General features: G+C 35.9%; 1 protein-coding gene and 1 long non-coding RNA gene across 2 annotated transcripts in view; one reads left to right on the plus strand and one right to left on the minus strand.

Moving 5' to 3' along the window:
- Nucleotides 1-12,077, plus strand: part of EQTN (equatorin) — a 12,810-nt gene continuing 733 nt past the window's right edge. Inside the window, exons 1-7 of the mRNA XM_032308730.1 lie at nucleotides 1-173; nucleotides 401-511; nucleotides 3,851-3,937; nucleotides 5,891-5,980; nucleotides 7,320-7,370; nucleotides 8,619-8,684; nucleotides 11,480-11,633. Coding sequence (XP_032164621.1) covers nucleotides 95-173; nucleotides 401-511; nucleotides 3,851-3,937; nucleotides 5,891-5,980; nucleotides 7,320-7,370; nucleotides 8,619-8,684; nucleotides 11,480-11,633 — 638 coding nt within the window. The 5' untranslated portion in view covers nucleotides 1-94. The remainder of the gene's footprint in view (nucleotides 174-400; nucleotides 512-3,850; nucleotides 3,938-5,890; nucleotides 5,981-7,319; nucleotides 7,371-8,618; nucleotides 8,685-11,479; nucleotides 11,634-12,077) is intronic.
- Nucleotides 8,592-12,077, minus strand: part of LOC116571035 — a 19,522-nt gene continuing 16,036 nt past the window's right edge. Inside the window, exon 3 of the long non-coding RNA XR_004277660.1 lies at nucleotides 8,592-8,924. This is a non-coding gene — a long non-coding RNA (uncharacterized LOC116571035). The remainder of the gene's footprint in view (nucleotides 8,925-12,077) is intronic.

Raw genomic sequence — 12,077 nt, forward strand, 5'->3', positions numbered from 1 at the left:
ATAATGTCTTAGCTAGTTACAGGACCTGCTGGGCAACAGAAGGAAACTCTTGAGGAGAAGCAGGAGATTACTGGATAAATCAATCATTTGCCCTATGAATTTTATATTGTTTATTTTTGTATCTGGGGTTTTTTCCTTACAGAACCTCAATACAACTAACCATGGTGGTGCTGGTGAGTAAGCATTTAAAGGTTTTACAGAAAGAGCAGATGAGAAAGATGACCCATTATCCTAGAAAACTGGTATGTGACAGTTTTCTATAGAATGGTACGAAGTGTATTATTGGAAATATGGCATAATTTACATTTTAAATCTCTGCCTCAAATCCTTTGTAGAAAAATGTAGTTGAAAGAAGAGAAAGTAGTAAAAGAACTGAACTTATTTCTTATGAATTTTGCAGATGAGATGTGGGCACCTAACACTATAAAAGAATATAAACCAGGACCGGAAATTAAGGAGAATACTCCTGCTAATGAGAAAAATGGCAATTATTATAAAGATATAAAACAATGTAAGTCTTTAAAGTTAATAGCAATGCATATACAAAAGCTAGTTATACTGGTTTGATTTAACGTTTTAAAAAACTCTAATTTTATTTCCTACTTCCTAAATTCTTATTTATTGCATAAATGTTTCTGTGTGTTAAATGGAATTCTCATTTTCTACAGCTTTTTTTTTTTAAGATTTTATTTATTCATTTGGCAGACAGAGATCACAAGTAGGCAGAGAGGCAAGCAAAGAGAGAGGAAGAGAAGCAGGCTCCCCGCTGAGCAGAGAGCCCGACGTGGGGCTCCATCCCAGGATCCCTGAGATCATGACCCGAGCCAAAGGCAGAGGCTTTAACCCACTGTGCCACTCAGGCGCCCCTCTACAGCTTTTTTTTCATGAGATGTTATGAAGTTTAACAAGGTTCTCTTGATAATTTTCCATAAATAAAAAAGTTCATCATGTAATTATGGTGATTTGAAATTGATCTAATTCTATGGTGAGTTAACCAAAATTTATTTGCAGGTGGGTGTCATTTTCCTAAGGCTGCTGAAACAAATTACCACAAAATTGGTGGCTCAAAGCAACAGTAACTTATTCTCTCACAGTTCTGGAAATCAGAAATCCAAAATCAAAGCTTTGATCATGCCATGCTCTCTACAAAGCCTCTAGAGGTGAATCAGTTCTTGCTTCCTCCAGCTCCTGGTAGCCCCAGGCCTTCCTTGGCTTGTAGCACAATTCTAGTCTCTGTCTCCATCTTCACATGGCATTCTTGCTGTGCCTCTGTGTCCATTTCCTCCTTCTTATAAGGACAGCATTCATATCAGATTAGGAGCCCACCTTTCACCCCTGTGATTCCATCTTGACTAATTATATCTTCAATGACCCTATTTCAAAATTAGGTAGGATTCTGAGATCCTGGAGGTTAGGACTTCAATGTGTCTTTTTGGGGGGAGGGACACAGAATTCAACCCATAACAAGATGACTTTAAGATGTCTGAATTTTCCATCAAACTTCAGTTTATTCATCATTGCTCATATGGGCTTTCTTTCTGTGCCCTTATAAGGTCCTCCACTCAAAAGAAACTCTTGTGAAAATAAAAAGTTAAGATTAAATCTAGTTGTCTTGGGATCCTTATTAACATTAATCAAAGGAAAAATAGGAATGCAATCAAGATATTTACATATATATTCATGCACATATATATATATACACTCAAGTACTTTGATAATAATAACATATAAGTTGCATTTCTATTTTCTCTTTGGTGAATCTATGTCCTTCCTTTGTAGGTAAAAAAAAAAACCACCTGATTCTCAGAGAGGTCAATTGCCAGATTTCACACTACCAAAGCCAGAGTCAGGAGTGTTATCTAATGTCTCTATCACTGGGCTTCTGCCTAGGGTGTCAGTCATTTCCTTTTCAGTCATTTCCTTTTAAAGCAGGTGCCTCTGCTTTAACATATCCAGAGGGTAAATAAACTAAGAGCCTGATGATTACTTCGATTAGAGAAAAAAGTCTTTTTTACACACACAATATATACAAAACATAAATGAAATCCCCCTAAGAAATTGTGTTATGACTTACTTTTCTCATTTAACAACTCTGAAGCTCTTTTCACATCTGCCTCATTATTTTTGGTGGATGCCTAGTATTCCATAAAATGATGTCCCATAATTTATCCACTAGCATTTAAAGAATTGGATTACATGCAGTGTTCCCCTTTTACATTCTTCTCATGTATAGTTGGGTGTATCTCTCTTTGGATAGATATCAAGTACTGGGCATTGCTGAATAAAGAATAAATCTTTAAAAATATTGATACCAGCAAATTGCCCTCCAAAAAGCATCTACTGATTTATGTCCTTCGAGAATGCCCCACAAGCTCACCCACAATGAATATTGTTAATCATATTTTGTGACTGTAAGTGAGAAATTTCCATTACTGTTTTCATTTGCATTGTGATTACTTATGAAGTTGGGTATTTTCCTGTATATTTATGGGCATTTTTATTTCTACTTCTGTGATTTGCCTATTCATATTCATGGCCCACTTTTTCTTATCAGGCTGTATTTTCATTTATTTGCAGCAGCTCTTTCTATGTTCAGTGTATTAATCGTTTTCCTATAGTAAAAGTTAACAAGTATTTCCCCCACCAGGCTGTTGCTTATTATTAAACCTGTCTAGGTACCTTAATCATAGAGAAAAATTGTAATTTTCTAAAATTAGTTGTTGATTAATTTTTAAATAATTTCTGCATTTTATATTTTGGTTAGGTAGGTCTTATTCAGTTGAAGAAATTAAATTATTTTCCTATTTTTTCAAATAATCTCATTTTTGTTTTTAACTCTTAGGTCTTAAATCATTATCTTTGTATATGTCATAAATATACGCACAAAACTTTATATTTTTCAAGGAGGTTTGCCAAATATCAGATAACACCAATTCCCTACTCATGTGAAGCCCATTTAATGTAATCTAAATTCTCACTTGAAACTGGATTAGTTATTACCTTTTTATTGTTTCTTCTAGCTGTTTTTCCCTGTAAAAATACCAAAATGCTTTAATTTTTATAGTTTCGTGACTCATAACATGCATGTTGGGCTTTGGTTTTGTTTTGTTATATTTCCCCATAAATCTAGCTCAGAAATTCCTCAAAAATCAAAATACACTAATGACACTGTTTGTGTGTGCATACACATGCCTGCATGGTAGGATGATTGAATATATATGTAGGTGCTAAACACACATATACATTCATGTATGTATAAAATTTTCTGTCATTTCATGAGATTTTAAGAAAAACGAGACATGTATATGTCAATATGTCAGACTGCCATCTGGATCCAATTTACTTTGACTCTGGTTGAGTGGATATATCCATTAGTTTTGAATTATAACCAACCCTCAGTAATTTCTTCTCAAAATGTTGTTTAGCACAAGGTTTACCAATTTGGCTTTTTCTCCATGAATTTTATGTTTATTTAATTTTTAAATTATTTTTAAAAGATTTTATTTATCCATTTGACACAGAGAAAGCACAAGCAGTGGGAGCAGCAGAGGGAAAAGGGGAAGTGGCCTCCCCACTGAACTAGGAGCCCAACACAGGGCTTCATTCCATGACCTTAGCTGAAGGCAGATAGACGCTTAACTGAATGAGCCACCCAGGCACCCCATGAATTTTATTTTTAAACCCTTCCCCATTTCCTTAATTTGCAGCTAAAGAATGTCTCAAATACTTTATTATTCTTTTCTCAGAATTAGTGCCTATGTTTTAAGAAAAAAAATTAGATAAGGAAAAATTTAAAGGAACAAGAAGGAACTGAGTTAGTTGCTGAAAACATTTGGTCTTGTATTTTTAGATGTGTTCACAACGCAAAATCCAAATGGCAGCCAGTCTGAAATATCTGTGAGAGCAACAACTGATTTGCAATTTGCTCTTAAAAACTGTAAGTACTGAGAGTTCTGAAAGTCACTGTTACAAATATGAAAAGCCCTTAAAGCAAGATTTCCAAACAGCACTAGAGTGTATCAAGTAAGAAAAAGGTCTTAGTTGATCTCGTGTCAGGGAATCTTAGTTTCTAAAAAAGGAGACTGACTCCATGTCCCTTGCAGTAATAAAGTCAGAAGTCAAGGAGGTTCTTACATATCTTAGCCTCATATTTTTGGTTTGAAAAGAAAAATAATGACTCGAGGGCTCTAGAAAATTGTATGTTTTCTTAAACCCACATTCTTATTCCTTTCTACTTATACCTTCTACTTCAAATGTTCTTATTTCCTTTTTGCGTCTTTCCATCAAGTGTAATTAATTTGCTAGATAAAACATTTGTCAGCATGTGACTTCAGAGGCCACTAAAAGTCTTCAAAGGACATATCCATATCTTACACCATGAAGTATCAACAGCTCATATCTACAAAACACATTAGCATAAAACAGAAGACAAGGAAAAGAGGATAGAATTAAATAGGGAAGAGAGAATGTTTCTGGCTCTAGCAGCTTCAATATTGAGAAAAGCCAGATTCCGTAATACCTAATTATTAATAAAGTTATTTGACAATAATGGAATATTTTGAGTAATTCTAAACCTTGGGACATAAATGAGAGGGGCATTTCAAGGGCATATGTTAATTAAGCAAATCACTCATGGGAATTTTGCATGTACACAGCAAACATCATTTTGAGTTGTTTGGAACAAGAAACAGAGAGTCAGGTCTTCAACAGACCGGGTAGCTCAAATTCCCTTAGGAGATGGATTATTGAAGACCATAGGACCCATGGAAGAAATTCTAAAACCCTAATTTCTCTTCCCACAATTCAGGTCCTCAAAGTATTGTCAAAGAAAGTTGGATTGGAATAAGAAATTGCTGCCATTTTAAATGGGGGCTCTGACAGAAAGAAATAATACTAACATGGTAGGGACATTCTAGAGGAGCAAGCCCCTCAAGGAGATGGAATTCTCCAGAATAATTTTGACTAACAATTCTTTTAGTGCCCAGAACTGTGAGGGCAAGGAGAAAATACACACACTTTTCTCTAAGTATAAGGGATGCATGGCATAGTTGAAGGATTACTTATGAATTTTGTTGGAGTCCTGCTTGAATTATGTCAACTCTGGTAACAGACTCTTTTTCATAACTTTCTTGCCAACAATTCTCCTGTCATGGTGCTGTCGGTAGGCTCAGTCTCAATTTATTCTGCCTCTCTGTAGAGCTTCTTTCAGAGTGAGATTGCCTGTACTTCATGTGGAACTTAACTGACTTCCCTATTAAACAAAATTAAAGGAAATGGCCACCATTGGGATGTGTGTGGAAAATGTCCCCCCGTCACAATTGTTCCCAAATACACTCTTACTGACATTCCTCCAGAAGATGGACACATTATAGACTGAGAGATATACTAAATTAGGCCTGAAAACCCCTGATTTGTAGCCCCAAATGGTTGTATTCAAGACTCTGTTTTGAGTAGTTCACACGCAGATGTTTCTGATTTACAAGGACGCTGATGCGCCTTCCTCTTCTTTGTCCGAACACTGACTGGCCCCCAAGCTCTCCAGGGCTGATAGGATCACTTCAAGTCCTGTTAAGGGAAACATCTGAACCCAATGTTCTCATCCAGTACATCTGTCTTACCTCTAAAGGAAGCTTACAGCCACCACCACAACCATTCCCCACCCTTGTCCCTGTTTTTCCTCTCTCTTACAAATTATAGGTGTATTAAACCCTCTCAGGCAACCCATTATCCCAAATGCCGCCTTCTTTCCCCTCCTTTATGAGATCTCGGGAAAATGTCAACATCTTTCTCTTTTTTTCCCCTTTTCTTCCATTTTTTAGCTTAAAAAAATGCCTAATCATAGATGTTGTCATTATTTGTATGTGCTGATAATCTGTTACCCTTTTCTCAGATAAACTCGTCAATGAAACAACTGTGTCACCTATTGGAAAAGGCACCAGTGAAGAATTTCCAGCAGAAACCTCTGGAAAATACAATCAAAGTATTAAAGTTTCAAAACTGTAGTCATACTTGGAGCATATCATTATATGATCTAATTTATGTTTCACTACTCTGAGTACTTCATATAGTAATAGCATGCTTAAAGAATTTTTACAGCTACAATTTAAAGTCACTCTAAAATCTTCTAAACAGCGAAAATCTGAGTCAATTTTTAGATTTGTCTGACAAGGAATAGGATGTGGGCTCTTTTTAAAATGAAACTTATTTTAATAAAATGTATTATATTTATATTTATATTAGATATATAAGTATATTTTAATACATTTTAATAATGTAAATTTTCTATCTGCTTGAGGAATAAATTTATCTGTAATTAGAATCAATTTTTAGTATTTCCTGAAATTTTGGGGGAGGGGTTGGTAGTGACAAGTTTCAAAATCAAAATCATTATTTTACTTTCAATAAGAATATTGTTCCTTATAAAATATTATTTTATAGAATATTGTTCCTTATAAAATAATTATAGAACCATATCAACCCAGGATGGCTCTCCTCTAAAGTCTTGGATGAGTGGTCTAATTGAAGATAATGGACCTGTCATTACAAGAAGCATCCAAGTATGTTTCTCATATGGTTACTGTGAAGTAGTTTGCATCTTTAACATTTCTAAAACAAATAAAAATCTTAGTCACTTTTTTTGGATATATATAAGAATAGAAATCTCATCATCCTAGTGGTGTTCCTTTCTAAAATATCTTTAGTAATTTACTACTTAGCTTGGGTCATGTTCTAATTTCTTTTTTTTTTTTAATTTGTTATTTTTTTTTATGTTCTATTTTCTTAACCAGGCATTTAAATCTGAAAATAATCTGACTATTGAGAAATGTTCAGGTTTCATTTCCAGTCACATTCCCCATCCATATTCTTCACTCCAGTCTGTCTGAGGCTCTCAGAACTCACCAAATCTCATGACTCAGTGGAATGATCTCACTCGTGCCTTGTTTGCCTGGCAAACTATTTCTAGTCCTCTAAGCCTAAACTGAGCACCATCTCCATTTCAAAGGGCTTCTGGCCTTTGCAACTGGAGCTAGGGCTCTCTGTGCATCCCACTTGTGCGTTTCTATTGAACCCCCACTATCCTACATGCTAATTAACGGTGATTCTTGTCTGCCTCCCAAACTAAGAGTGTGTCCCGTCAGCACAAGGCCTGTGTCCTCTTCATTTCTGAACTTTAATGCCAGCCACAGCATCTGGCACACGGTAGGAGCTCAAGGTATAACTGTTACATGACTAAACAAGTGAATAAATGCTCTATCGCAAATTTACTAAACTGAACTTACCTTACTTAGTTATCTTGTTCTATTTTGTTTTTTAAACAGGACTAACCAAGGGTCCAAATGAACCTGCATTTTGGACAATGTTAGCTAAAGGTAAACTCATAGTGGTTAGGTAGCTGGGGAAATGTTTTGGTTTTCTAAAGTCTTACATAAGAAAGCCAAGGTCAGTGTAAATAGTTCTAAAATTGAGAATTAATAAGTCAACATTTTGCTGCCATTATCACGTGTAACAGCAAATGCAAAATAAACCCACAAAATTGATTGTGCCGCACACTTTCTGATTCTCTCCCCAAAGCTTACTCTCCTATAAATGTTGCAATTTTGTCATTCAGTTTATTTATGATTACAAATTTTAAATAAGGCTCTCCCTCAATGTAGTCCATCTTTGTGTTTAGAGCAGTATGCATTTAAGCACATGGAGATCTGTGAATAAATGCAAAGTATATAGCAAAACATACGCATGTAGAAAGTAATGCATGTATCATAAACATATAAGCATATGTGTGTAAATGTAGTGTGCTTGTCTTACAAATGCATGTTTGTGTAGATGCACACATGTATAATGTGATTCATGTAGCACACACACATAGATGCACACACTGTAAACACGAAATAGATACCGAATTCAGTTGTCTCATTATTTGCAGATTTTGTGTTTGTGAATTTACCTATGTCTAAAATATATGTGTAAACCCCCCCCCAATCACTTTCATGGTCATTTGCAGACATGCACAGAGCAGGAAAAAATTTTAATTGCCTGACGCTCATGTGCTTAATGGAGGCAGAACAAGGAACACCCTGTCTTCCTTTTGCAGCTCTTACACTGTAATTAAGTGTCCTTTTTGTTGTCTGTTTAGTGCTACGTGTTTTGCATTTGTACGCTTTTGGTCGGTGATTTTGCTAATGAACGTGGTCCCTGAGTGTAGTATTAAGATGCTGGGCAGTGTTCCTGAGCGCAAGAAGGCGGTGATACAACTTACGGAGAAAATATGTGTCAGATAAACTTTGTTTAGGCTTGAGTGATCATGCAGTTAATCATGAATTCAGCGTTAATAAATCAGCAATATATATTACATAAAGTATTTTTAAACAGAAACACACATTAAAAAGTTATGTATTGATTGATTGATGAAGACGTTGTGGCCAGAGGTTCTCAGGGATCTAAGCTTGCATTTCCTCCAGGACCAACAATTCAGACTTCACCAAGTCAGTGTTCCCATGACTTTGTGGAGCATAACTGTCATAAATAATGAGAATACACTCTCTATATTAAACACACACACACAGTAATTTTCATAAGTGAATTTTGTTTACCATAACACCACTTTATTGTCTTAACAGCTTTAAATGCAACACCAACAGCTGAGGAGATTGAAGAAAGAGATGAATTATTTCGCCCAATTCCAAGTAAGAACAAAATACTTCAGTTAAATGGCATAAGTGCCGGCACACGTTTCAGTGTGTGACTTCACTGCGTGGAGATACTGTTTTCCCTAGTAACGTGGAATGTATGTAAAAGGGTAGCGTGGTAGCTAACATTATCTCAGTGAGGACATGTGCTGTTTTAAAGAGGTCCCTAAGCATTATTCTCCAGTCGCCATATATGCAGAGAGATGTTTTCATTTTCCGGTTTTGTGACTTCTATTCCTGAAACAGAGAAACCAAACAGAGGAGTAGGCAAGTGAATCATATCTAGAACACAGTGTTTTTAATTGATAGACTCTGTTTTCTGAGCAGTTTTAGGATTACAGAATAAAATGAGCAGAAAGTACAGAGAGCTCTCCTGCATTTCCCCAACTCGGTTTCTCCTATCGTTCTCAGCTTGAGTTTAGTTTGGTACGGGTTTTACAATGGATGAGCTAACATCAATGTTAGTATTAATTAAAGTGCGTAGTTTACATTAGGGTCCACTCCTTGTGTTGCACAGGTCTGTACATTTTGACAACTGCATAATCTTGTGTTCACCAACACGATCATAGAATCATTTCACTGCACTAGAAATCTCTTCGGCTCTACCATCTGCCCCTTTGTCCTTAAATCCGTGGCAACCACTGATCCTTCCACCACCACCATAGTTTCGCCTTTCCCAGAATGTTATATAGTTGGAAACATAAAGTACATAGACTCAGCCTGGTTTCTTTCGCTCAGTAATATGCATTTAAGATTCCTCTAAGTATTTTCGTGACCTGATGGCTTATTTCCTTTTATCACTGAATAACATTTCCTTGTGTGGATATACCAATGTATCCATTCGCCTACTGGAGGACATCTTGATTACTTCCAATTTTTGGCAATAACAAATAAAGCTGCTATAAACATTCGTATGTAGGTCTTTGTGTGGACCTAAGGTTTCAACTCTTCTGGGTAAATACCAAGAATTGTGATAGGTGGATTGTGTGGTAAAACTATGTTTAGCTTTGTAAGAAATTACCAAACTGACTTCTAAAGTGGCGGTACCATTTTGTATTTCCACCAGCAATGAATGAGAGAATTCCTGCTGCTGAATGTAGTGTTGTGTTTTGTTTGGTTTGTAATTTTCATGCATGCATTAGTTCTATTTATGTGAATAAAAGAATTGATTTCAATATAAAATTTCATGAAAAGACAATATATTAATTTCCCCCAAAACTCTGTCCTACAAATAAACTATTGGGAAAAAAAACCAGCATCTGATGATACATCTAAGGCCTGACCTCTGTGTTCTGCATTGGATTATTTGACAAATACAAACATTTGCCTTGCAGGGTTTTAAAAATATCATGTGAGGCTTTGTTTAGAAAAGTTACGTGTAGGAATGACTCATACTGTGTTACCTTAGAAATATTTTGTCTTTCCAAGTAATTAAATTGAACATGATTAATTTTTTTTATCACGTATGGAGCACATATTACACATGTCAGGTGCTTTATATACATTATTATATATCCATGAAGTTGGGATTATCCCCATTTTACAGATGAAAGAACTGAAGCTTAGAAAAACTGCCCAAGGTTGTAATTAGCTTTCTCATCTTTTCCAGTGGTGGGGAATTCCAAACCTTCTCTAGTTTTGACCATGATCTTGAAAAACAAAATGTACTACAAGCTCACCTCTTTACAAAAACCCTTTGAAGGAGCAGCAGAGCAATTCAAGAACACAGCCCCTCCTAACATAATGTGATTATTCCCCCAAAGAATCTGCCTTAAAGTCAACAATCACTGACAGCTGTATCCATTTCACTTTTCATGGTCTAAGATCACCCTTTGACAATTATGGAATCAGGGAATAAAAACTCGCCACTGCTTATCACCAAAACACCATAACCTAGAAAATAATGAAAACTTTGGAACTGTTAGATGGGAGAAAGTTGGGGCAAGAGAGAAAAATCAACACAGTTATTTCAAGGCACCATTAAATAAATGTCTATTAAGTCAGACATAAATTCAGGAAAATGCAAAGTGTGGCAGTAAAGATGTATTTTCATTAATAGATTTAGTAAAAAGAACTTCAACATCTCTGGATCTGGACATGATTTTTTATTGTCTAACTTACTTTAGAAGTTTAAAAAAATTTTTTTAGCTTTATTTAAGTTTTATTTATTTATTTAATATTAAGTTTTAGTTTTATTATCTAACTTTTTTAACATCAGATACACTAGGTGTGGTCTCAGTAACAGAATGACAAATGAGGTTCTTAAATTTCATGGAGAGAACATCTGGTACACCATCCTTTTAGCATCAAAGTCAATGAGGGCCCCAAGAGTAAAAGGGTGTCTTTCTCTTCTGAAGGACAAGGCCCTGGTGTGTAAGTTCATCACATTTTTTAATAGTCATCTCTTGTGTCTTGAAATGGTCTTTATCAGTCAGGGAAGAAGATGGCTATAGATATATTTGAGCATCTGGTAACCTGGGATTGAAACCAGATTTTGCCCTTCATTCGTTATGTGAGATGGGCGAATTCATAAACTTCTCTGATCCTGTGAAATGGAGCTAAGAACAGCTCCCCCGGGATGACTGTGGCGGTTCAACAAAACAAGTGAAGAGTACTTCGCCCTAGGGAGTAGCCCACAGTCTTCTTTGCGTTGAATGAGGCAAGTGAGGGTGCACAGTGATACCCTGGATGGTGAAGCCTTCTCTTCAGTTGCTTTGCTCTCTTTACTCGTCCAGGAAGACATGCTGGAAACAGTCACTCTTTTCCATTGCACTTTCTTTCTTTCCTCTCAGGGTCTGATTTGAATGCCACAAGTGAAGACACCCTGACCAAGCTACAGGAAATCAAGTTAAAATTAATGCTGGGCATCTCGTTGATGACCCTCTTCCTTTTTGTTATCCTCTTGGCAGTCTGTAGTGCCATGCTGTACAAAGTGAAGACAATTAAGTAAGTCTGCAGACCTCTGGAGTCTTTGGAACGTGCACGATGTGAAGCTGTCACCCTCTCTCTTTAGCAAATTGTTCAGGAAATGTGGCTCCCAAATGTATCTATAAGATCTCAAGTTAAACTCCAGTTCCCCTATTCAGAAAGGAGCATGGGGCTGTCTGGAGAATTTTCCCCCAGTGTATTAGTCATCTAGAGATAAAAGTAATATTCGTCAATTGGAAAGGCTATAGAAAATCTAGATATGCATTCTTTTTTGCCAGCCTTGGATCAAAAGAGCTATGAACTCTGTTCTAAACAGCACATCTGCTTAAGGTCTAACATTTTTCATTTATTTATATGGTGTTATACGAAGTAATTGGACAGAATTAATGTGTTATTTCAATTTTTGTGATGCTTTTCTAAATTGAGTTGAGCTGCAAATGTATGTAATGAAAAATAATTCTC

The sequence above is a fragment of the Mustela erminea genome, chromosome 12, assembly GCF_009829155.1.
Source record: "Mustela erminea isolate mMusErm1 chromosome 12, mMusErm1.Pri, whole genome shotgun sequence".
Classification (NCBI taxonomy): domain Eukaryota; kingdom Metazoa; phylum Chordata; class Mammalia; order Carnivora; family Mustelidae; genus Mustela; species Mustela erminea.